Source organism: Typha angustifolia, chromosome 4, assembly GCF_048772165.1.
Source record: "Typha angustifolia cultivar Huaian chromosome 4, ASM4877216v1, whole genome shotgun sequence".
Lineage (NCBI taxonomy): Eukaryota > Viridiplantae > Streptophyta > Magnoliopsida > Poales > Typhaceae > Typha > Typha angustifolia.
In genome coordinates this window covers 6,375,486-6,401,903 of record NC_133242.1, presented here as the reverse complement: position 1 = coordinate 6,401,903, position 26,418 = coordinate 6,375,486, and the positions used below count along the sequence as shown (strand labels likewise).

At 37.4% G+C, this 26,418-nt stretch overlaps 1 protein-coding gene across 4 annotated transcripts in view; it reads left to right on the top strand.

The window, feature by feature from the left end:
• LOC140758772 (ATP-dependent zinc metalloprotease FTSH 12, chloroplastic) overlaps positions 1-26,418 on the top strand; it is a 71,971-nt gene that overhangs the window by 14,673 nt on the left and 30,880 nt on the right. For all 4 annotated transcript variants that reach the window (XM_073095064.1, XM_073095061.1, XM_073095060.1 and 1 more), the window contains exons 5-16: positions 2,854-2,931; positions 3,067-3,309; positions 3,422-3,562; positions 3,685-3,852; positions 4,327-4,439; positions 7,256-7,472; positions 17,344-17,415; positions 23,561-23,680; positions 23,772-23,888; positions 24,016-24,192; positions 26,115-26,234; positions 26,310-26,384. In XM_073095064.1, the coding sequence (XP_072951165.1) occupies positions 2,854-2,931; positions 3,067-3,309; positions 3,422-3,562; positions 3,685-3,852; positions 4,327-4,439; positions 7,256-7,472; positions 17,344-17,415; positions 23,561-23,680; positions 23,772-23,888; positions 24,016-24,192; positions 26,115-26,234; positions 26,310-26,384 (1,641 nt within the window). The remainder of the gene's footprint in view (positions 1-2,853; positions 2,932-3,066; positions 3,310-3,421; positions 3,563-3,684; positions 3,853-4,326; positions 4,440-7,255; positions 7,473-17,343; positions 17,416-23,560; positions 23,681-23,771; positions 23,889-24,015; positions 24,193-26,114; positions 26,235-26,309; positions 26,385-26,418) is intronic.

The following is a 26,418-nucleotide window of genomic DNA, read 5'->3' as shown; positions in this document are numbered from 1 at the left end:
ATCATATTTCAAGCCCTTTGTACTTAAGTTAGTGGAGGGCAAAAGTGATGGTCTCTTGTATAATTTGTTATTTCAGATAATAATTTAGAATCTTTCCTTATCTCATATTTCAAAAATGAGAAGCGGTAGGACAGCAGTAACAGTGTAACATTCCCTGATGAATCTGATTCATCCTTTCAAGCTGTTTACCATATTAGGGTCTGATTGAATAAGTAAAATGGAATTCAAATCATGCTTCAGTCAGTAAGCTTTCAAACAATGATGCTACTTTTGAACCTACAGTAGCACTACTGATTCTTCAAATTTACTCTTTGAGAAAAGTTTTATCAAGGATTGGAGTGCTGCTAGCATGACCATGCAACCATAGGTTCCAAATCATTGGATAGCAACACATTGACTTTGTGCATGGAGGGAGGGGGAAGGGAGGGAAGATAATGAAGAGGATGTGGGTGGCTATTTCCTCTCTAAGATCACAAAAAATCATGTACTGGAAGCGATTTGATAATAATGCATGAGGCTTTTGCCTAACAACAGGGCAAACATCATTGTCACACCAAATGACGCCCTCTAGTGGAAGAAGTTTCATGTGACATGACATTTGAAAGGATGTGGAGTCATTGTATTGTTATATGATGTAGTGTTAGAGATGAGGTCAAAACCATGGAAGTTTGATAGGATGACTTCTACTCATGGAAATCAAGTTTGTCAGCTTAGTTTATTTAACTAAAGTGAACTTAGATCAAAAGAGGTCAAAGAAGAATGACAAAGAGGAGAAGGGCAGACTTAGATCATGATGATAGCTTGACCACTATCCCTTCATCATCTCCTCCTCTTTTGAGGAGATGGTGAAGGGATAGTTACGATAGCTTGACTCTAAATAATGACGTCTCTTGTATTTGGTACAGTTTTTCTTAGAAAGGGAATCTCCTCAAATAATTTTTGGAAAGAATTAAGTGGTGACTTCTTTCTTCCTCTTTGTTATTCCTTTCTTTCTCACAAATCTATTATTTCTTTTATTGTTTATACTTTGAAGGAAATAACCTACTATGTTTTGGCTTTCTAAATCAAATGAATTTGTTCATTTCTATAGATCTATATGCAAGTAAGACAGTATTGATCAAATTCAAGTTGGAGTTTGATCCTCTTTTTGCCTATTTTTGTTCACCATTGTTTTTATGTCACAAGTTGATCATAAAGTTTTTATTTGGATGACTATGAGGACTATGTGATTTGAAATTTTTGTGAGTGAGTACAATAGCTCAGCAAGCTACCACCTTTTCCTTTGTCTGGCCTCGTCATACTTTTCTGGCCTTGGCAAGCCACCATCCTAGCTGTCGCCTCCTTTAATCAAGCTTGGGCTTGGCTCGGGCTCAGCCTAAACTCGATTTGGTTTGGCTTAAGCTCAACTTGAGTTGAGCTGAGCTGAGCCTAAATATCTTTGGAGGGCTCGAAATTGATTTCGAGCTGAGCTTGAGCTAAAGCCAGCTTGCTTAGGCTCAACTCATTTACACCCTTAATAACATATTCACAATGGCTGGAAGGGAGAGAAATCAATGTAGGCTTGTTGACGATGACTCAAGGCCTAGTTCGTCTCTCTTTCTCCCTTCTTTGGAATTTTCTTGGTGTTGGCACAATTTTACGAGGAGCCATTCATGGCTTTGATGGAGATCAAAGGTTAGGGTTTTGAACAAAGAAGTTGAAAGGAGGAGGGATTGGGCTTTAAGTAGTGGAGTAAGAATTTTGCTTAGATATTTGAGAACTTAGGAAATTAATGATGGGGCTATGGACTATTGAGATAGAGGGGATATGATGTAATTTTTTGGCTGAATGTGGAGAGAGTAGAAAGAGGAAATCTCTAATGAAAATGAGAGAGTGGATTGACTAATGGGAAATTCCCAAAGGTAATTAGTAAAGAATAATACTTGGGATATCCTAACAAAATTGTATCATATAAACTTTTCAATATTAAAAATAAGGAATTTTTTAATTTTTAGGCTTAATGTGTGAGTAATTTTTATTTTTTTTATCATTTTTTCTAAATTAAACTTTTAGAATTTTCTAAATTTGTAAATAATTTTTAATAATTTTATATAATTAAAAATAGTTGATACTGTATCGGCCGATATATAGCGTTTTTCCAAGCGGCCCATCCCGATCTCAATTTCAATACTCAAATCTTGTTTTAAATAATATATAGTTTTAGGATTTGAACTTGGGGTTTCTATTCTAATACAATTTGAACTCACTAATTATTCTAAAAGCTTAAGCTGGTAGAGAAAGATACTTTTATATTTTATGTTTTAACAACAATTTTCCTTTAGTGCATGTGTCTTTATTCATGTGTTTGTATGCATGTGGACCCACGCATATGCGTGCATGCAAATATGCATCTATGTATGCATGCGGGCAATGTGTGTATGGCACAAAGTGTCTAGATTGTCCTAGTTTCTCTCCGCCGGTCACTATATGCAAATTTGTCATTTCATAGAGTAGAAGAAGATTCCGATCTCACCATACAATTAATTTTGTTCATCATTGCTATTTCAAATTCTTTCTGGTTGTTATTTCAGCTTGCACATATCTTATGTAATTCTCACAAATTTTAAGTCTGTTTTATTTTGCAAATTCACATATTAGCTTTCTTTGATTCCATGATACTTGTCCAATTAACACTATCATTCATTGTTTCTGGTAGTACATGCAACTTGCACCGCATAGTTATATCTATGCAGATGCAGAATGTGATAAACTGCAAAACAGGAATTAAGCTTATTTCTTCAGTTCCATTCAGCGACACTTAGCTAGTCACTGTTAATCTCTAAGTTCTCTTGAAAAATCTTTCTGATAAAACAGGTTGCTGCTGTTGTCTTTTCTGAGGACCTGAAGAAAATGTACGTAACTATGAAAGAAGGATTCCCATTGGAATATATTGTAAGTCCTAAATGTTCATCTTTCACTATCTGGGTATATGATGCCAGACACGAAGAATGGCCAAATATGAATAATTGCTATCTTCCTGTTGGATATATAAGAAAACATGATCATCAACAAAATTTTGTCTTGTAGGTCAATATCCCTCTTGATCCCTACTTTTTTGAGATTATCTCAAGTTCTGGTGTTGAAGTGGATCTTCTTCAAAAACGACAAATCCATTATTTCCTCAAAGTTGTGGTTGCATTAGCACCAGGATTGCTTATTTTGTATCTCATACGAGAATCTGTGATGCTTTTGCATGTAACATCACGGCGCTATCTCTACAAGAAGTACAACCAGCTTTTTGACATGGCTTATGCAGAAAATTTTATCCTCGTGAGCATTGCAATCTCAACTTTATTTTTTCATTAGAGTTGGTGTATTTATGCTGTAATATAAGACTTCTTGTCTCTAAATTGGTTCATCTGATACAAGTGCATATGTTCAGCCTGTTGAAAGTTCTGATGAAACAAAATCCTCATACAAGGAAGTTATATTAGGGGGTGATGTTTGGGATCTTCTGGATGAGATAATGATTTATATGAATAATCCAATGCAATATTATGAAAAGCAGGTGGCATTTGTTCGGGTAATCTATTCCAAATTTTATTTTCATATTAATCTACTCATATCTTTCTTTACTTACTATAATCACCTAACTGTTGGAATTATAAAGTATCCCATGATGATCAGTACCTGCTTGTGTGCTAGGGTGTACTTCTCTCTGGACCACCAGGAACTGGAAAGACACTATTTGCACGTACTCTTTCGAAGGAAAGTGGCATGCCATTTGTCTTTGCTTCTGGTGCTGAATTTACAGATAGCGAAAAAAGTGGAGCAGCAAGGATTAATGAGATTTTCTCAATTGCCCGAAGAAATGTATGAATTCTATTTTCTTTTGTTCCCAACAACTGCAGTTTGTTTAAGCCTTTGAAGTTAGTAGTGAACTTATATTTCACTGTCACTCTTTTGTGTCAACCTAGTGTATTGTATACGAGTTCCATAAGACATGATACAATGTAGTACATTTTGCTAAATGGTGTTATGAATGCTCATCAATGCATTATGGATGCATTTGGTTTTGATGTTTTGGTTGCTTGTATTTAACAAATGCTTAAATTCAGGGGACTGATGGTTCATCTTTTGCATGCTATAGCCAATCAATTGCTTAGAACATATGCAAAAACTGTATTAATTGGAACTGATAATATCATAATACCACTGTACTAGTTCCCGTTACCATTGATGAACTGATGAAAATTTTGTGAAACCAGTATTCCGATGGCCCTCTTCTAGTTTTAAAGTTTTTCTTTCTTTTTCTTTTTGTAAATAAATCATTGACCATTTTTGTAGGCACCCTCCTTTGTCTTTGTGGATGAGATTGATGCTATTGCAGGAAGACATGCAAGGAAAGATCCCCGGAGGAGGGCAACATTTGAAGCTCTGATAACACAGCTTGATGGAGAGTATGTATCCTTTCTTATTCTTATCTTTTAAATTTTCTCTAATATGACAGTAAGGCATAATTCTTGTGTTCATATGCTTTTGGTGAATTCGGATCAGTTTTTTGTTCTCATTTTTTTTTTCCTTCTTTCTCACCCACTTTTTAACTCATCTTTTTTTACTGCTATCTCTTCATATTGTTCTGCAGTAATAATTTATGAGTAAAAATTTGTTTAATTCAAGTCGAAATTCATTATAGTTTTGAGTGAATTTTTTCTTTAGTTTTTAAATTCATATGTGACTAATTTTAATTTCTTATTTTTTTGTTATTTTTTATAAATTTTAGAAAGTTTTATGCATTTTAAATAATATTTAGAATTTTGGGTAATTAAAAATAGTCCGATCCGATATGGGTGGCCGATATGACCGATATAGTCGATACGGCCGATACAGCCGATACGACCGATGCTATTGTTTTTCTAGCGGTCGATCCCGATTCTGATACCGAGTTTCGGAATCTTGGCTTAAATACTCTACTTGTAAATACATGTAATGTTTTAGTGAATGAAATAGAAGTGATGATTTCATCAAGAAAGCTTGTCTCTTCTAAGTTATTGAATTCTCTTTTATTTTTTTTTTCTTAACTTTTACACAATTTTTACTCTGAGGCTATTTCATCTTGCCAAGAAGGTAAAGTGCCGCGCAGACCAGCAAACTGATAAAAAAAGGTTAAGTCTGTGACAATGTGCCTCATTGTGAGCTTAGGCCCAGCATGCCTCATGTCACTAGCACTAAAGTTTTTGATTGTAATAATAGAGTAGATAGAAACAATGCTCATAAGTTCTTTGAAAGTTTTTCACCCTAGTTGTGTCAACAGTTATGTGTTAGACAGCCTTACACTTACTATAAGAGAAATTTGTTCATGGTATTGTCTATGCAAATTTGGATAACGCTCACTCAAGATTCCTGTCCCAACTGTTAAATTTCTGAGGTAAAATCTCTGCCTTAAGCTAACCAACCTTTATTTCCATTATTCCGTGGAAATGTTTGTCAGCTCTACACTGATTATCTAAAGGATCAACTAATTCTTTCAATGTAATTGATATATGGTATATTATTTTTTTTTAAAGGGAAGAGTAATATTCTATTTCTTTGAGCTGATGAAATTGAACTTTTCGTTTACCATTGTCACCATCTATAACAGTTTTTGTATTTATGTACTTGTGTATAGTAGAAGTATATAACCCTATTTTTCCAAATATCTTGTCCGAGTCATGGTGGAAAGAAGAAAAATGATATACTCCATAATCTGTTTGAGCTCATTGTTTCTTCAATAGTAAATGGGCTGCAGTTTGGCTTCGGGAATCCAAGCAAGGAGATTCTATGGTTGTGTTAACCACAATTTTTTGGTTATCAAGTTTTAAGTTCTTGAAAAAAGAGATGTTTACCATCCAATATCAGCCTCATAATTATTTGTCAATGTTTAAACTTCAAACAAGCATGAAGTAAAACCATATTCAGACAATGCTCAGATATTTATAGATGTTTCATTCCCTCTGAAGCACCTGTTATTGAAAGATTTGGACCTTGACACCTTGTGATTTAGATAAATGTACAGCATTGAAAATCTTCATGTCTGTTGATAACTTCATGGCAAAGAAAATCTAAGTGTTCATGGTCTTCTAGGAATTCATTAAGTTGATGATGTTGTGGCTTTTAGCTAACCCCTTAGTTTTTCCTTTTACTATTCTATAGAAAATAAGTTCTTAAAATACATATATGAGCATAACAAAGATGCCATGCCAAAGCCCTAATATTTAGTGTTGTTTGATGTTTATTGTTTCTTGGTAACAATTTTTATTGAAGATGGATGTGGGTCTAAAATTATAGATATAGAAAATGAACATATAAGAACTTTTGTTACCTATGTCTTACCAAAAGTTGTTGGCTTAAGAATGATATAAAGCAATACAAAAGTTAGAGCATCTTATTAGGTTGATGGTATCTAATGTTCACTGCAAAGAATTATATGGTACTGCTATATGGTTTTAACAATTATGTGACATACATACCTACTCCAGAAACTCAAACTGCAGTGGTAACTCAATGATAGAAGCCTTCATACCATTTGCGTTGTTTTAATCTCTCCAAACGAAATAAACACAGAATGGAACCTTAACTTTAATGTCATTAAGAGATACTTATCTTGAAATGCCACAGCTACTTTCTTAGAGGATTGTGACCTCCGGCTTCAGATTCATAACCAAGAGTCTGATAACTATCCAGTGTCTCCATGTCCAACTTCCAATTTGTGTTGAGAATTGAGATGGCCATGGTAATCTGTGAATCAGTAAGTTCATCTACAGATCAGATATGACATATCCACAATGCCAACAGATAGCTTAAGTAAAATTTCTTACCATGAACATAATCATCAATTCATCACCATCACCATCACCATCACCATCACCATCACCATCACCATCACCATCACCATCACCATCACCATCACCATCACCATCACCATCACCATCACCATCACCATCACCATCACCATCACCATCACCATCACCATCACCATCACCATCATGATCATCAATTGGTTGTGAAACATTTGATGTTCTTATTGCATGCCACCACTAGTTTGCAATGGATTCATTTAGTTCAAAATTATTCTGTGCCTAAGCACAGAGAGTGCAGGTGCAAAGTTTCATGGTTGTATTGTTCTCTCCTCATCATTCCATTTGTTCAAAATTGTCCAGAATGGTTGTGTTTGTATTGGAAACAATAAGGGTTTTCTATTGACATTCTCTTGTTCTAAACATTTTATTATCTGCAGGAAAGAGAAAACTGGTGTCGATCGTTTTTCTCTCAGACAAGCTGTAATATTCATCTGTGCAACAAATCGACCAGATGAATTAGATCCTGAATTTGTCCTCCCAGGACGTATTGATCGCCGCTTGTATATTGGTTTACCAGATGCTAAACAGCGTGTTCAAATATTTGGTGTGCATAGTCATGGTAAGAGACTTGGAGAAGATGTTGACTTCAGAAAGGTACCTAACTACCTATGTATTTCCTGCTATTCTGATTTGCAGTAGGACATGAAGTACATAATGTACTGTAGAACTTGCATTTTTCTGCTATAGCAGAACTAAAATCAATGAGTTTAGGACATTAAACTCTTGATTCTTTACCTGTATCTAACATTGTTAACATCAATGAGTTTAGGCAGGTATTGTTTAAAGACCAGGTCTTATATCATAAGAAAGTACTTGAGTAATAATAAGTGCAGGAACTAGGAAGATTATTCACACTCCATTCAGCTTCACAAGCTTAATCCTTTCTTCCCAATATATATGATTCTTCAAGAGAATTCAGTATTAATCAAAGAAAATAATATATATTTTTGTCAGTCCTTCAAGAACTTGATTGAGTTTAGTATAAGAAACATAATTAAGAAGAAATACACAAATTACAAAGAAGATTCTTCTATTAGTATTTCTTAGTAGCAACTATTGTACATCCTTTTGAAATTCGGAAGTAACAAGGAAATACTTTATTCTTGATACCTTGAAATTGTTTAAGGATTGATAAGAAAATACTCTTTATTAACTTTTTTACATTATTGATGATTGCCATGGTGGCCACTATGAAAGTCTTTCATGTTTCACGAGCCAAAAGCAGGTGGATCTAAGTCAGTCATGTCACTATAGGTGTGTCACATCTTGGTTATCTTTCATATTCTTTAACGGATAGTATCTTGTGGAATTTTTAACCGCAGATCCGCTGGATATTCTTTTAGCATTTTTAGTTAGGGACGTAGAGGAGGAAGAGAGGAAGATAGGAAGAGTTCAAGTTATAGAAGAGGGGGATTGGAGGTGGGACGAAGACGGCTGGTAGAGAGGGACGTGGGAGAAGAGCAAATGGCTAGAGGAGAAGGGAGAGAAGAGCAAATGGCTGCACTCCATATTTATATGCAGGCTAACCGAATTGACTTGACCCTAGTCCACATGGACTCAACTGAAATAATTGCAATAAGCAAATCTAATTGAGCCCCTACATAGTTCCTATATGGCTATACCCATCGCCTAAGTCACCCTTTACTTATTTGGTTCGCATCAATCCACCACGCTTCTATTTATCTTGTTCTTAAGGTGTCAAATCTAGATAGTTGTCCATAAAGTTGCTTCATCAATTGCGCTCTTGTACCATTCCACGAATATCTCATTCACTAATTTTCCTTGGACCCATGTGTGCCTCCTTACAAGGATCCGAGCTAGAATAAGGTCAATTGGTTCGACCCTAGGCTCGAGTGGGACTACACTTGCAGACTCAATTGAAGGGATCTTAGCCTTCAGATTCGACACATGGAACACCAGGTGAATGCTAGCCTCCTCAAGTAGTGGTGGCCAATAGGCTATAGGTTAGACTCGTTCAGTCGCTTGGTACGACCGAAGAACTTAGGCACCAACTTTTGGTTAAGGATAGGGTCTCATCGTACTTTGTCGATATGGTTGAAGTTTCACATAAACCCAATCCTTATCCGGTTTTGGGCTATGGTCAAGTGCACTTTGAGCCCTCAAAGAACCTCGTCTCGGTTGCGCAAGATCTTGTCCTCCTTGGTTCAATCAGCATCGGCCAAAGGTAAGTAAGCCTATAGAGTCGGCAGCGGGCATTTGTATGGCCTCAAACAGAGTTATGCTAATGGTTGAGTGATGTGCAGTGTTGTACGACCATTCTGCTTAAGGCAAATAGGTCAACCATTGCTGTGGATGCTCACCCACGAAGCATCTCAAGTATCACTCCAAGCAACAGGTTGGCACTTCGGGCTGGCCGTCTATCTAGGGATGATAGGCGAAACTCATCTAGAAGTTGGTCCCTTAAAGTGCGAAAAATTTCTACCAAAATTGACTAATACAAATGTGATCTCGGTTAGAAACAATCGACTTGGGTATAACGTGCAACTTGGCCACATTGCACACGTAGACCTCTGCCACCTTCTTTTGCCATGTATGGATGGGCCACCACCATGACCACCATGTGCCCATGGATTGATGGTAGACTGTCAATGAAGTCCACTACAACATCCTCTCACATGTGCTCAAGGATTAGTAGCAGCTGGATCAATGTGGCAGGTTTGCTCGAGTCGCTCTTTGCTTTGGCACACTTTGCAAGGTTGCACGTAGGCTTGTACATCCATCTTCATTTTAGTCCAAATGCAGCTTTGGGACAGCAGTTTATATGTGCGAAATGACCCGTCATGTCTAGCCATTAGCGTGTTGTGAAAATGTCGCATCATCTCCGATTGCAATTTGGTGTCGGCTGGAACTACCACCCTTCCATTGTCGGATTCTTTCCTTAAGGCCTTTCATTCGTGGTGAGGTTATCAGGCTCGTCCTGTGGCACTAAGACATTGCCTTGGGTTCTATTTTACATGTCCATTTTTCCTACTTTCGACTTCTCGTATTGTGATGTTAGAGATCACCTTTTGGGATTTGGCATGATCATATGTGCTTGGAATTTCAATAGGATTATATTCAGCTTATTTCAGCGATATGCCTAGCTTGTTGCTTAGATCAGTGGTCTACCCTCTTGCATCAATATTGCATCGATGCTGACCCGCGCGTTGTCTTACTCGATGATGAACGTTTTCTCAAAGTTGGGCAATGCCAACACAAGGGCCTCGAAGGCAGCTTATTCATCCATATGAACTCTTCCTTTCGCAACAAGGACGTGAGTGGAGCCCTAGGAACCCGTGTAACTCCTTTGTTGTCTTTGGCATAGTTGTCTTTGAATCGATGGTAGTAACCGGAGAGCCTAGGAACTCGCGTAACTCTGTCATCTTCGGCAGCAGCCATTGTACCATGCTTTGCACTTTGTTTGGATCGGCTTTCACTTCATCTTTGGATATAATGTCACGATCCAAAATAGGAATCATGACCGACCATGCATCTCAATATGCTTGAGATACACGAAGCTTTATTAATACTCTCTACGTGTACGATAGCAAAATAAATAAATAATGAAGATCTGCGTTATTAAATTTAAAACTAATTGCAATAAACATAAAACAATATTAATGTTTTATAGTTTCTAAATGAAATAAATAAAACTTCTATGAGCTAACAACTATAGCTAAGTGAGCGGAATCCACTCGAAAACCAAATAAATTTTTAATCATAATAATGCTGAATAAAATTAAACTAAAAGCAACAATATTCATAACAATATGCAATAGGCATGCTCTTTAAATAATAACAATGATAACAATAGAGAGAGTCACAACTTATAACCTTGCACGATTTTAACATATTAACATCTTTTCAATATTTATACTGTCATATGTCTCAATGGGTCTAAACTCTGTGGATCCACATTAACTAGAAGTCACCTCGAGATGACGTTCGGGATTTTTCTTCATAGCTGATCCGGTTAGGGTCATCAGATGGTATCACCATGTGATCAACACACTCTGTCTTTTTTTCTAACCGTTGAGAGAAGTTAGAGTCACTTAGAAAATTTCTCATTCATCCTAGGATTGTTTTCTAACTCCGCTAGAGTCACCTAAAAAAGTCACTGTAGTTGTCTGATTTAGGACTTTCCCTGGACTTCCAGATAGACTTGAGTCACCACAGAAAATCATAAGTGATTTATACCGGGACTGTTTTCTAAGTCGTACGAATACTAGTCTCATTTTTTTTTCACAAATTTCAATATTTGCATGAAGTATGGTGATGCACTGAGTATAATGATTAAATGCACACAGAAAATATAATAATTAAATTTTTGCACGTACAGATGAAATAAATAGATTTGCACACAGAAATTGTAACAATTAAATTTTTGCACGTAAGGGTGAAATAAATAATTTGCACATAGAAAATTTACATGGTCTGATAAAGGTACGAAATATAATAAAATAAATATGTGAGTGAATTCACTCACCTGAGTCTAGGCAAGACAATTGAATCTCAAATCCCTAGCTCATGTGCTAAAAATCACCACCTTTAATAATAAATAATAATAACATTTTTAATAAAATAAAAAAAAATATTAAAATTTTTCTACAATTTAACTCAATAATTATTAATTTGGGACAAAATAAGCCCAAATCAGTTGGGTTGGGCTGCAGTTAGCCCGCAGCCCACCCAACTAACACCTAAATGGATTGGGCCCAAGGCCCAATCCAATTCACTAATGGAACTGGGTCGGGTTCCTTGGATTTGGATCCAACCTGACCCGAATCCAAAAAAATAAAAAGGGAGAAGACCAGACTCGGTAGCCCGAGTCTGTTTTCTCCAAGCCGAAAAAGAGAGAGAGAGAGAGAGAGAAAGAGAGAGAAAGGAAAAGAGAGAGGAAAAGAGAGAGAAAGGGAGACGCTGGCGGCTATTGCGGCGATGGTTCGTCGGTCGCGCCCTTAGCTCCCCAATACCCACACCGTGCCGTCGTCCTTGCGAGGTGGAGGAGAACCCGCGAACGATGATCGATTACATGGCCGACGGCGACCGGAGCCACTAAAGCTCTAACGGTGAACGGCCACGGCACGAGGCCGACAGCAAGATGCTTTCAGATTTGCCGATGAAGCCGAAGAACCTCCAAATTAGGTATTTTTAATTTACTTTATTAAATTGAAATTTAATTTAAGCGGTGGGAGAAGGCTTACCAAGGAGTCACGTGGTGGTCTCCGATGGCTCCGGCGGCGCTTCGACGGGCCGATTCCATATCGTGACTCCGACGGTGAGGAAGAAGAAAGCGAAAGAGGGAGGAAGAAGAGAGAGAAGAGGGCTGAGATGGTTAAGCAGAAAGAGAGAGAAGGGATTAGGGTTTTAATTTATAGATTAAAAGAAGATCAAATCTAATCTGATTCGGATTAGATGAGATCTCTGCGCCTCGTCGCGTGCCGGAGAGGGAGAGGGGAGGGGCTGCACGTGAAGAGCACGTGTACCCTCCTCTCTCAACCCCCAATTAATTTTTTTTTTTCTGGTTCTGACATATAATATGGCCTAAGTATTCCATCCTTTGTTGCTCCCACGAACACTTTGAGTCTTTCACATTCAACTGGTGCGGTCGCAAAAGATCAAGGACGATGTAGATTTGTCACAAGTGCTCCTCCCACGAGTAGTTGTAGATCAATATGTTGTAAAAAAATATCAGCATATACCAACCATAGTAAGGGCCTGAAAATGTCATCCATTAGGCTCTAAAAGGTGGCCGGGGTATTGATGAGACAGAAGGGCGTAATAGAAAACTTTAGTGCTTATTATGAGTTCGATACACTATTTTGTGCATCTCGAATGGATCCACCCTTATTTGACGATATCTCATCTGCAAGTCTAGCTTGGAGAAGTAGTATGCGCTTGCCAATTTGTTTAGCAACTCTTTAATAAGCTGTATTAGGTACCGATTTTTGACGATGATGGCATTTAATGCCCGATAGTCTACACAAAAACGCCATGCTCCGTCCTTCCTCATGAGCAAGAAAGGTGAAGAGTAGGCGCTTGATAACATCTTATTCACCATCTTAGTTATGGCCTCCTTTTGGATGAAGGGGTATCCATAAGGTCGTACATTCTTTGGACTTGCTTCTGACATAATCTCAATTCGATGGTCTTGCATCCTAGGAGTAGGCAAGCCATGCGACAACTAAAGTACATCTGCGAATTCCCACAAAATAGCTTTCAAGTCAGCCAGTAAAGGATATGGAACATTATTACCGGTGGGCATCCTGATTATTTGCATGAGAAAATTGTGACACACCACTTGTGATATCCTCTCTAGAGACCGCAAGCAGCCCTCAGCTTCCATGGGCTGTGTGCTCCTACTAGTTGGACCCACTCGTCTCCTCAGTTGAACTCTATCACCATGGTAGCAAAGTCGAAGATGATCGACCCTAGTCCACGAAGTTACTACACGCCTAGCACCAAATCGGCTCCTCGAAGGGCCAACAGATAGAGATCGATCCGGAAGAGATGCCCTCATATTTGTATCTGGACTTGGCGGCACATTTCTTCCTCCTCAGCACTGTGCCATCTCCTATGGCTACCCGAAGCCCACGGAAGGCTCCGGCTCTAAACCTAATCGCGACACCATTTGCAAGTCTAAAAAATTGTGTATGCTCCTTATATCAATAAGGCTCCTTGAATCATACCTTCTAGCCGAAGGGTTTTCAGAGTGTTCTCACCGGCGAAGGTGTGCATGGACAGCTCCACATGGGCATTATCGGGCAATCCTCCATATTGCCTTTGGTTTCATCATCGGCTGCCTCCTCTATCAACATGACGGCTTTGTTTGGTGACAGTTATGCCCCAGGACAAAGCATTTGCCACAATAAAAGCAAAAACCCTTAGAGCGCCATTCTTCCAATTATGCCAGAGTAAGGCGTCAACCCATCATCCTCGGCTGCCTCTTTGGGAACAAAATAAAAGAACATTTTTTAGCTTTATCTAGCTGAATGAGAAATAAGGTAATTCTCATTCCTAGCTTGCTAGAGTGCAATTAGTAATATTACCTTCAAAAAGTCACATTAGAGAGCATCTTATATCTACAGTAGTCTCCTAACAATGATATAAGAACTTAAAATCTGCATAAAATAGTTTAGAAGATAGCCCTAAAAATAATTCTAGTTGGAGTATTCTTTCTCTATATTTCATCTATGAAACACTACTATCAAATTTAGTCTTCTAAATCCACATAGAAAGCTTTAACATAAAAGCCCCTAATTCTAGTTCAAGTTCTTTTTTCCTATACCTAATCACTGAAAACAACATATTGAGATTAAGAGAACATAGAAATGCATACCTTTACTAGTAAGAAGTCTTAGCTCCTAAATATTTCAAAAGAGAGTTTGTTTCTTTTCTTTCTCTTCTCCTTTTTCCCTTCTCTCTTTTTTTTTTTCCTCCTAACTATTGGCAAATTTCAAAATTAGATGTCTGCCAAGTGTTCTTATCCTCTTCTAAGCAAAATAGCATGAGGTGTTCATTATTCCACATACCAATTAAGCAACTTAGTTCTATTAAAATTATTAAAAACTAATACAAATAGAGTTCTAAATTAATGAGACACTCACTCTCATAAACGTCAAATCAATTAGCTCACTAATAAGATCATTAGTGCTAATCAAGTCATTAACCAAGAAATCTAGTTTAGCATAACATGATATCCTTGAAAAATATTAGAATTTCTTTTAGTTTTGTCATGATAATTAATTATTTAGAATCATATAGCAAGATTATTTCAATTAGAAGATGGCCTTCTCCTTTTTTTGTTTTTTTAAATCCAAGTAATATGAACTACAGAAGTTAATTCATAAATTCCACATGAGACCAAATAAAATTTCATTTAATGTTTGACTATCACAATGGTCCCCAAGTATGTGTGTGACGATACTTTGCTCGTACGTCCTACTGGTCCATGATTTGCTCGTGGGTTTCCTCAACACTCTCCTCCTCGTACTCCCCGTCGTCTTCGCATACCAGTGATCGGGTGTGAAGCGCTCGTCACATAGAAAGTGAAGACTCTTTGCCCATTGCTCCTCCACCTGCATAGGTGTGAATCTGGACAATAGGTGGATGACCTTTCATGTCAGCTGAATGCCGTAGTGGAGCTCTCAGACCTAGAAAAGCCGCTGCTGATCTTGGTATTGTAGCAGAACCGCCCGTCGTTGCGGTTGGCCGATCCGAGTAGCAGCTGTCCTATCCAGTCCATAGTGTCTTGTGTTGGCTTCTCAGCTCTCTATGCTTCCTCTCCATCAAGATGGCATGCTGGAAAACGTGCCATCCAAGGTTGCTGGTCAAAGTGCCTTCTTAACGTCCACTTGGATGTCTCCCTGCAGCCCTGGTACAAAAGTGCTCCGTAATAACCAATCCGGCCTCGTTAAGTTGCAATGGCTACCTCCTTTCTCAAATTGTTCTTGATATACTGCCATTGTAGTCCACTGCATCATTTTTGAGAGGAGAGCATCAAAATCCTTATATCCTTCCGATCCAAAACGCCGCAAAATATTGGTGTTGAGATCGGCCCATCTTGCAAGTTAATCATGGGTAGAAGCTGACCTAAACCAATGAAGAGCAGGTCCTTTTAAATGAAAACTTGCAAACAATACCTTAGACTCCTTTGCTGTCCCATGGAAGGTAAAAACTTGTTTAGCTTGGAATAGCCATTCGACAAAATCTCCTTTTGAATTTCTGGAAGTTGAGTCTTGTCGTTCAGCCCTGGATGCCTTGATCTTCTGTCGGAATTGGTCCTTTTGCTGGTTTAAGTAGAGGACGTGCTTGATCAATTCGGCGCGGTACCCCCTCATGTATTCAAGGTCATCCTGCTGTGGATCATGGTCCTACAGCTCATGCCAATCTTCCTTGTCGATGCATGCTACCATATTTGCCTGGTATATCGGTTCACCCGGCAGCAGATCCAGAAGCTCCTTTACAACCCTTGACCCTAGAGGAGTGGGTATTAGAGATTCATGTGCAGGCCCTAAATGCTTGGCTGGGGTACTTGTTGGTGGAGGGCTCAGTAGTGGAGGCTCCCAGCGTGGGGACTTGGCGGCAATCGCCTTAGCTAGGAGTTCAAACATTCTTTCTTGTGATGCTCGGGCTGTCTCTTGTGCTATCCTATTTGCCTCACGGTCCGCATGCATCTCCTCTAGCATTTGAAGGAGGAGTAGGTTAGTGGGGATGGAACTAGCCTCCGGTCGGTCTAGTCCAATTGATGATGGTTTCGACTAGCTTGGGACGACCAAGGTTGGTTCTGACCTTCCTCCGGTGTGGCTTGGAGTTTCATCAGAGAGGTCTTTCTCCGGTCCCACATGATCTTCGGTCCTCTTGCAGCCATTGACCTTGTGTTAGCCATAAATGGTGGTTTGAGGTTGGCGTGCTTTGATACCACCGGTACGGTCACATCCCATCTAACGATCTAAAGGTATATTTCGTTTTCCAAGATCGAGAAGAGTTTGAATATACCTTAGGATCTGAGTTTCGATGTTTGTGTTGTAAATCAGGTTTATCACATATACTTGAGACTGGAAGATCTCAAGATTTGACCGTTATAACATCTTGGTATTTTGAAGGGTGGTAGATCGAGGGTGAAGGTATGAATCTACTGGAGTGAATGGTGGAATGGAGGCCGATAGGGTGGTGGTGGTCGGCCTTAGTAGAGGTGCAATGATGGTGGAGGCGGTGGCAGTGGAAGGTAGGGTGTATCTATAGAGAAAGTGAAAGGAAGGAGTAAGTCTCTCTAAGTTGAGAGTCGTTGGCCAGACGTAGCGGTAGGCAGCAATGGGCCCTAGGTGGTGCTTGATAGGCTAAGCTTGGTCTAGTCGAACAAGAGAGGAAGAAGATGATCTTAGTAATTGATTAATCCAAGATAGGTTTATTAGGTGTGGACCACAAGTATTTATAGTGGCTACCTAATTGGACTCTAATTGGCCTAGCTTGATGAGCGCAGGTCCGACTAACCTAATGAGCAAATAGGTGCAGAAATTAATTAGACTCTAGGGTCCAATCTGAATTATAACTTAAATAAGCAAATGCAAAGCTAAAAACAAAGAATAAGTCCAGGGTCTTTATTGCATTTTCTAGATTTGACTTTGGGCGCTGAACCCAAATGTCTCCTCGCCCCTGACTTGGCTCGGCCTGGTCGAACCGTATCGTCGATTACATAATTTGTTGTATAAAAATTATCTATAAATGGTCAATAAAATAGTCTGTGACATACCTCGTACATTTTGCTTCAATGAACTATACATCTGTCTGGCACTAAACAACATGTATTGAATATGAATGGATACTGAACCTTTTCATTTCAAATTTTATTCCTCAAAATTCATGCGTTATACAATTTTTTTTTTCTTTTGTTCTGTTATATTTATCTGGAGTGTTGTATTAGTTGCCTACAATTTTATCTTTCACATCATCTTATATAAACCAGCTGGTGTTTCGTACTGTTGGCTATTCTGGAGCTGATATCAGGAATCTTGTCAATGAATCTGCAATTATGGCTGTAAGTAGCAGTTTCTGACTTCGTGCAATTATGATCATATATTTACGTCAATTGATTGTAGAATTTTTTTGAAAACTAGTGACCTTTTTTGCTTACTTTGGTCCATCTCTTTTACCACTTGAAGCAGTCAGTATTAAACCCTAATTCCTTGATCTACTGCCTTTTGATCAAACACTGTAGATAAATGAGCATGCCACTTTTCTGTAGTTCATGAAATTTTGCAAGAAGCATTTCTTCCTTTTCAAGTCCATTATTTAGTTTTGTCCTACCATGCAGGGTAAAGTACATACAAACCACATGCATAAAGATACTTCCCAAAATAACTTGCAGCAAATATTCTTTTTTTTTTTTTGGATTCAATGCTGAATTATGATTAAATGCTACCATATAGCTTAAAAGTGTTTTGAAAGGCATCTAGGCGGTTACCTTATAGGGGGCAGCCTATGGACTGCCCAGCATAGGGCATACGCGGCCGGCCTAGCTAGGCAGCTAGACTGCATACACGGTTTTTGCCAGATTGCTAAGGTGGCTTGGCAGCCATATGCATGTTTAGGTAGCCATTTGGTGGTTAGGTAGATCATGTTAGATGCTAGTGTGTTCTTTACTTCTTTGTTACTTGATTAATTACCATTTGTATCTTGTAGTTTTATATATTTATTAAAAACATGATGCTACAATGTTATTTATCTGTAATAATATTGTTCTGGATAGTGGATATATCATTTAGTAGGATTTATACATATATTATTTTATTTAACCAAATTATATAATATATATTAACTAAATATAAGCTTTTTATATACTAAAACACTAGATCCTATTGGCATTTGCATATTACCTATGCGCTATGTGGTGCAGTGGCTGCTCGCGTACCGTGGGCGCTTTTCACAACATACTGCTCACATATTGCAGGTGCTTGTCACAACATATTAGCTTTGTTTTATACATAAACCTATACATGTAAACTGTAACTTTGAGCTCTACAGCTGTTAAGGCCCGTCAACATTGGCTCATGATTCTTCTTGCCTCTAGATTTCTTAATAAAAATGTGAGCCTTGGCGAGCTATTGCTTGCCTTTTGCCTTCAACCCCCATGGAGATGTTCTAGGCCCAGATCAATGCATGAGCTCCTTGATATAGGATGGATATAGGTCAGGATATGTTCAACAAAAATAATGTTCTAGGACATCAAATTGTACAAATAATGGATATGAAACCATGGCTGCTTTTAATGAGCACAGGTGTAAGGTTCTTTGCTTGGTTGTAGGGTTTCATTTCAGTCATGGAGGGCAAGGATTTAATGGCTGGTAATTGTGGACTTTAAACTATGGCCGACCTAAGATTCCTGCAGTTAATTATTTTAGTACAGCAAATATGGTTTTTCCATTTAAATGGTGATGACTAATTGGCTTCTATTGTTGAGGATATGTTTCAAATGTTAGGAAAAAAATGTTGGTACTTAGGACTTTCCAGGAGAGGATCTAAATGGATCTTCGTCATCGAGGAGTGGTCAGCATGATAACAAGCAAAAGAGGGACCACTATTCCACCTTTCTTGAAAGCAAAGAAACATTTTTCAACAGAAACATCTGTGAAACATATGCAAAAAGTACTTGTTGTACATCAAATAATGCAGACTTGCTCAATATGTGGAATATATTATTTAGGTTGTCCTTTTAATTATGAAAACATTATGTGGTGAGTTAGAAGAAGACACTTAATTTTTACATACGATTGAGATAATAGAGACAGACTGTCAGTTTATAATATATATACTGGAAAAGCTAGGTACTATTGTTGGTGAAGGTCTGAGTTTCGACACGACTATTACATTGTCATATTGAATATAGTTTGTACGTATATGTTGCATATGCATGCCAAAAGTTACATATTTGTCTTTTTATAGGATAGTGGCACCTGTGTGATCAATTTGAAAGATTGATTGTCATTTTTCATCTAATCCAAATGACTTGAACTGCAAGTTTCTTCAAATGATATAATGTTATGTCTATAATGTCAAGGATTGTTGTGTTGGCACATGACACAGATGGCCATGTGGGAAATCTATTGAACTGCAAGGTTGCCTCTGGAGGTTTCTGCAGATTTAGCTGGCATTCTACTTGAGTAGACAGTATGTTAGTAACATAAGAGTGAAGTGCAGAATTCTTCTATATCTTTTTAAATGGCCATAACTAGTTTCATCTTTTAGGTGCTCAACATGCAAGATGAGATGCTTCCTAGTTTTTATGTCACGGTGTTATGACCTGACTTGCAGGGGATTATTTAGTTAGATTGAGTCATTTTATTTTATTTCCTACATTGTTATTTTCTGTATTGGGCTGAGTTGAGTTATGAGATATTTGGTTGGGTTAATTGATGTGAAATGATTGGACCGTTAGCATTTTAGGAACGATGATGGTGAAATAGAAAGAAAAATAATGGAGTTTTACACCTCCATTCTCAACAAGGGTTTCATATCTAAAACTCACATTGGAGATCTCAAAAAAATGTTATTTCTTTATTGATCTCGATTGGGTAAATAGTTGGCTCATATATAGACTTTATAAATGATAATAAGCAAATAACATCCTAAACAATTGTGAAAAAGCAAATATAACCTTAAACACTATAAATAACAAATGTATAATAAAAATAATTGACTTAAGACTAATTTTATGAAATAGGAACTATACTGATACATGCGTATGCACCTGTGTAATATGTCCACATTATACTCTCCAAGTGGAAGAGAATTCGACTTTGTCGAGTGTGTCCCTTGCAGCATTTAGATTGCTCCAGTCTAACAATTTCCTGACACTCCAAGTCACTTCGATCAAGCCAAATATCATCAGTTTTAGGAATAGGTTTCACACCTCCACCCTTAAGCAAGGGTTTCACACTCAAGTTTTTCTAATGATAAGACTTGTCCTTAGTGACTTAGAGTAGCTGAGACTTTCCTCATACTGCTCTAGCCTGTCGGGCTCTTACCGTTCTTAGTCAAGCCAAATGTCATCATGCTTAGGGATATGTTTCACACCTTCACCTTCAAGCTAGGGTTCCACACCCAAATCTTTATGATGTTAAGACTTGTTCTTAGTTTCAGAAATGATACTGATCATAGGGACGATAGAATAAGTCGATAGGGATGCGACATTGATGGATAGGAGTTGGCGGCTACAAGCAGGCGATGATAGGCGGCGGAGTTCAGAGAAGATGGCGTTGGCGGTGGCGGAGAATGGGGCTAGCGATGTCAGCGTCGGTGGAGAGACTCACCGGTAATGACGGTATCAGTGGAGAGCACTACTGGCAGCGACATCGTCGATGGAGAAGTTGCTGGCTATTGGGAGTCTCGTAAAGGAAGGAATTGGATTAGGATTAAAGTAGGTTTAGATATGTTGAGGTTGAAGATGACTTAAGGCTAAGGTGGGAATGAGGTTGGGGTTAAGGCTAATGGGTCGGATTGGGTTAGGTGCTAATAGATTTGGATATGGTTGAATTAGTAAGCTGATTTGATTTGAGTTGAGTTTAGGTTGGTTCGGTTCAAGTGGGTTTGAGTTTAATAGGTTAGTGAAAGTGAGAGAATTTTGGTAGTTTTGGGGGAAGTTAAAATTCAAAATTTTGGTAGATATGGTAAGAAAGAAAATAAAGGGAATTTTGATATTTTGGCAGAAAAATTTTAAATTCGAACTTTGAAAGGCTTGGTTAGTTTTTGGATAGTTAAGATTTGTTGAGAGGGGTATTTGAAAAAGAAGATTTGTTGAAATCTCAAGGAAAGGATAAGCAACTAGAATTTAAAATTTTGAAAATTTAAAAATTGAAATTCTTCAAATTTGAAATTGGAAAATTCTCAAAATTTGAAATTCAAAATACTTTGGGATGTGAAATTTTTTTTTTTGCTCACCTATGGCAAAGAAGAAGGTTGATTTAGGTCATGATAGACTATTGGATGATGCACGAACCATGGTTCACCGGATCTGTCGAACCCGATCCCAATCAAGGCTCGATTCGAACTCTCTCCCTCTCTCTTTCTCTTTCACTCTTTCTTCTCACTCTATTTCTTTCTTTCACCCTTCCTTTCTTTTTTTCTTTTCTTATCATATAATCATTATTTATCTTATGAAGAGATCTAGCTTTGCCGAACACTACCAAACTCTAGCCAACTCCGATGAACTGCAATATATAATTTTTTAATTTTTTTTCTTTATTTTTCTCTCAATTTTTTTTAATTTCTTCCATTCTCTTCGTTTCCTTCTTTGTTTTTGTTCTTGTTGTTCACTGCACCATGGTTTTTCTTTCTTTTGTTTGAGTTTCTTCCATCCACTCTCTTTCTAATCTCTTCTTTTTTTCAATTTTTATTACACCATAGTTTTTTTATATTTTTGGTAAACTTTTTTTCTAAATTTTTAGAAGTTTTCCTGCATTTTTAAATAATATTTAGAATTTTACATAATTAAAAAGTCTGATCCAATCCAAACGACTGATACGGCCGATCCGGTCAATATGTATTGTTTTTTTGGGAGGTCGATTTAGGCGACCAATACGAACGATATGGATCATTTTTTCGGGAGGCCAATTCTGATCTGAATCCCTATTCGGATTTTCAAACCTTGGAATGAACACACTATATTGGGTTGGACCTTGCTTCGCAATTCCAGAATGATGACTGATTTTTCTCGTTCCTCTACAACGGTGATCTCATATGATAATGATCTGATATTCATGATGCAAGTGTTGAATGAAGGACAAGTGTAGAGCGGCATAGAACCTGGAAGGCGAGCCGGTTATACACCGTGGAACTAGTGATAAAGGTTGGGAAAGATGGGTAGCACGGGTTAATTAATGGGTGAAGGAGATAGAAAATATGGTTTGGAGGAAATTTGAATCCCAAAAAACCATTTCTCTGATACTAAAATGATGTGAAATGATTGGATCGTTAGGATTCTAGAAACGATGATGGTGAGAAAAAAAGAAGAGAATGGGGTTTCATACCTCCATTCTTAACGAGGGTTTCACATCCAAAACTCACGTTGGAGATCTCAAAAGAATTTCATTTCTTTATTGACCTTGATAGAGTAAACAGTTGGTTTATATATAGACTTTATAAAATGACAATAAGCAAATAACACCCTAAACAATTGCGAAAAAGTAAATATAACTCTAAACACCATAAATAACAAATGTATAATAAAATTAATTGACTTAAGACTAATTTCTTGAAAGTGAAATTGCGTTGATACATGCGCCTGTGTAATATGTCACTGATGTCCGCATTATTGTGTGGAGCCATGTTAAATTTTGCACTGTGTAATTGGTCTCCTTAGTCATGAGCCCACTTGACTTGGGTCTAGGGTAACCATTAAATAGTGTGATGAGCACCCACATTGGGATATTGGAGAATTATCTAATTTAGCTTTTACTAGTTAGCTCTCTCACCGCCTTTCTCTCTTATCCCCTCTCCTCTATCCGAGGCGCCGCCCTCCCTCCTCGTCAATTCGGGCCCCATCCCCCCCTTGAAGACTAAACCCCATCTCACCCTTCTTCCTCCTCATTTTTCCCCTAAACCCTCGTTCTACTACCTCCATCAATGAAATCCTCAAAGAACTCTAGAGATCACCTCGAGCTGGTCTGCCATCATCTGACCAGCGTCCATTTTTTGATCAATATCTCACTATCTAACCATCCGATTCTCACGATCTTGGGTTCATCGGAAAGCTCTCTTTGAGAGTGACAACATACCCAAATTTCAGGTCCATCCAACGACTAGATTGTCTAGAATCGACTCCAAATTTCTGCCTAAAATCTGTATCGTACTCAAACTGATTCCACCATTGCCAAGCCCTTTCCACCTTCCTCGCCAAGTTCAGATCATGACACATGGATACTCCAAGGTGCGTATTTCTGTTTCCAATAATAATCCAATCCTTTCCACTGGAGTATTAACATATGTGCTCATTGGTATGCAAAATTCTGTTACATCAAGTTTGCTTACAAATTTAAATTTTGGTATATGAAGAAAGAGTGGAATTTTTTTTCTGTTTTCTTAAGCAATGAATTGTGATTGCCATAGAAGTACATCTATTAAATATGTGCTTTTGTCTTTATTGATCTTCCCCTATTTAGAAATCTAATTCATTCATCCTGACTCAGGTTAGGAAAGGGCATTCAGTGATCAGCCAGCAAGACATTATGGATGTGCTAGATAAACAATTGTTAGAGGGTATGGGTGTATTGCTTACTGAAGAAGAGCAACAAAAATGTGAAGCAAATGTATGTTGTAATGTTACTACAGTTTTATCTTTTATTGAAGAAATTTTATCATATCACTCAAGGTTTGTTTGACACAAATCCAATATGATAGGTTTCTGTGGAGAAGAGAAGATTACTAGCTGTGCATGAAGCTGGTCATGTCTTGTTAGCTCATATATTTCCTCGATTTGATTGGCATGCATTCTCTCAGCTACTTCCTGGTGGCAAGGTATGTGGTTTGAGATACTTCCCACAAGCTTTCTACAGGGAACACTTGGATCTTCTACTGATTCCTTTTTCTTAATCAAGCTTATGTGTTGAAACTCCTGCTGACATATTTGTCAAAATGTGGTCAGGAAACAGCCATTTCTGTATTTTATCCTAGGGAAGATATGGTAGATCAAGGTTACACAACTTTTGGGTATATGAAAATGCAAATGGTAGTAGCACATGGAGGACGTTGTGCGGAACGAATTATCTTTGGCGATGACATTACTGACGGAGGAAGAGACGACCTAAAGAAGATCACTAGAGTATGTATAACTTTGTCGCTTTTAGGAAATTTTCGTAAAATGTCACATTTGCCTTTTCTTGCATGAAGTATAAGAGTTATAGGTGTAAATTTGAACTAGCTATCATTAGTTATCACTTTGAAGTTATTGTATTCAAGGTTCTAAAACTCAGATTCGGAATTGAGATTGGTTGTTAGTAAAAACGATATATATCGGCCGTATCAGCTGTATCGGTTGCATCGGCTGCGAGTATCTAATCAGACTATTTTTAATTATATAAAATTTTAAATATTATTTAAAATGTAGAAATTTTTTAAATAATAGAAAAATAAGAATATTAAAATTATTCACGTATGAAGTCTGAAAACTAAAGAAAAAACTCACTCAAAAGTCAAAACTATAATGAATTTCGACTTGAATTTGATAACTTTTTATATTTATAATTATTGCTATAGAATAATAGTGAAGAGAGATCTTGGAGTTAAAAAGTGGGTGAGAAAAAGGAAAAAAAGGAAATGAGAAAAAAAAATCACCTGGATTGGCTAATTTTGGGATCCATGATTGTATTGTATTTTGATCGAAGCTTATTTTTCTCTCTAGTCTAGAAACTTTTTCTTAATTAATTTTTATTTGTTATTTTGCTAAACAAAATTTTCTAGGTAACCCAAGATTGTTGTGTTAGTGGCATACTCCTGTGCAGAACCTTGATTGGCACGGCACGTGTGTTGTTGGCAGCCTGACACGAGAATAAGCGGGTTTGCACCGCTATAACACCCATTTTGTCCCATTACTTTCTATGTGTTGAACCTCTAAACTAACTAAATTGTATCTACTATATATTGTTTTTTTCCTCATCCACTAAAATGGCAACAATTTTTTGGGTTTAGGGATATACAAATTAAGAATATATCATACAACAATAAAATTACATTAGAGCATTACATAAGTACACTAATATAAGAGATATTTCCATAGATCTATGGTGCAGATCTATTTCAATTATGGTAGATATACTTTAGTTTTTTATAGTTTTCTAGCATTTTGGAATTTTGAACAAGAAATTTGGGGCAAAACCAATCTCAAGTTACACTAATTTAAGGTGTATTTCGCATAGATCCAGCATGAAATTGGTTGATCTGTGGAAGATATACTATTTTATTAGTGTAGATCTACCTAAATCATGGTAGATCGACCCCAATTTTGCTCTTAATTTTTGGAATTTTGAGAATTTGGGCAAGATGTTTCAGGCAAAACCAACTTATCCAAAAAGTTCACTAATATAATGTTTACTTTCTATGGAAGATAAGCCTTTTTAAGTGTAGATCTATATCAAGGGGTAATAAAATTGATAAAATGTGCTATGTTGCCTTTAATAGACAGTGCAGGTGAGTTTCTTATTGGCTTGGATAGCAGACGTTCTAAAAAACTCAATCGGAGGGTGCACCTGTTTCTTTGTCAGTGCAAATATGGCTTTTAACTGCAGTCTTTGGTCCTTGTCAGTTGGGGGACAATTTGTTTTGGCAAGATCCTAGGAACATGAGAAATTCCTGTCATGGAAGTTGGGTTCTAGGAGGAGAGTTTAACTCTTAAGGTTTGCTGAGGAAGACCTCTAAGACCTTGTAACTCTTCATGCTTATCCAATAGAGCAAATCTCATTTGCTTACAGTTTGAGAATAATGTAAGAGGATTGGACCTTCATTAGTGACTTTGTTTTAGAAATCATGTTTTTTCCATTATTAATAAAATTTAACACTTTTGTGCTTTTGATATAATTGTTACTTATGTTGGAGTATTTAGGAAACTGAGTAATCTGCTTTTACAACTTTCTTTTTCAATTTTCTTGCACACTAGGAATCAGCATCTGAGACGATTGGAATTCCTTTTAAATGATAAGCATATTAACATGAACATATATCATTAGCTAATATGTGACTATATAACAGATTGCTAGAGAGATGGTAATTAGCCCCAGAAATTCAAGATTAGGCCTTACAAATCTTTTGAAAAGAGTGGGGATGATGGATCGACCAGACAATCCTGACGGCGAATTGATCAAATATAAGGTTGGCTTCCTTTTGATGCATCTACGTATGAAAATTGTAGTTTGTTCCCTACTGATTAACATTTTCCTTCTCCAGTGGGATGATCCTCAAGTGGTTCCTGCTGATATGACTATTGAAGTTTCTGAGCTATTTACACGAGAACTTACAAGGGTAATTTCTTCTTATAAACTATGCTTATCTGATA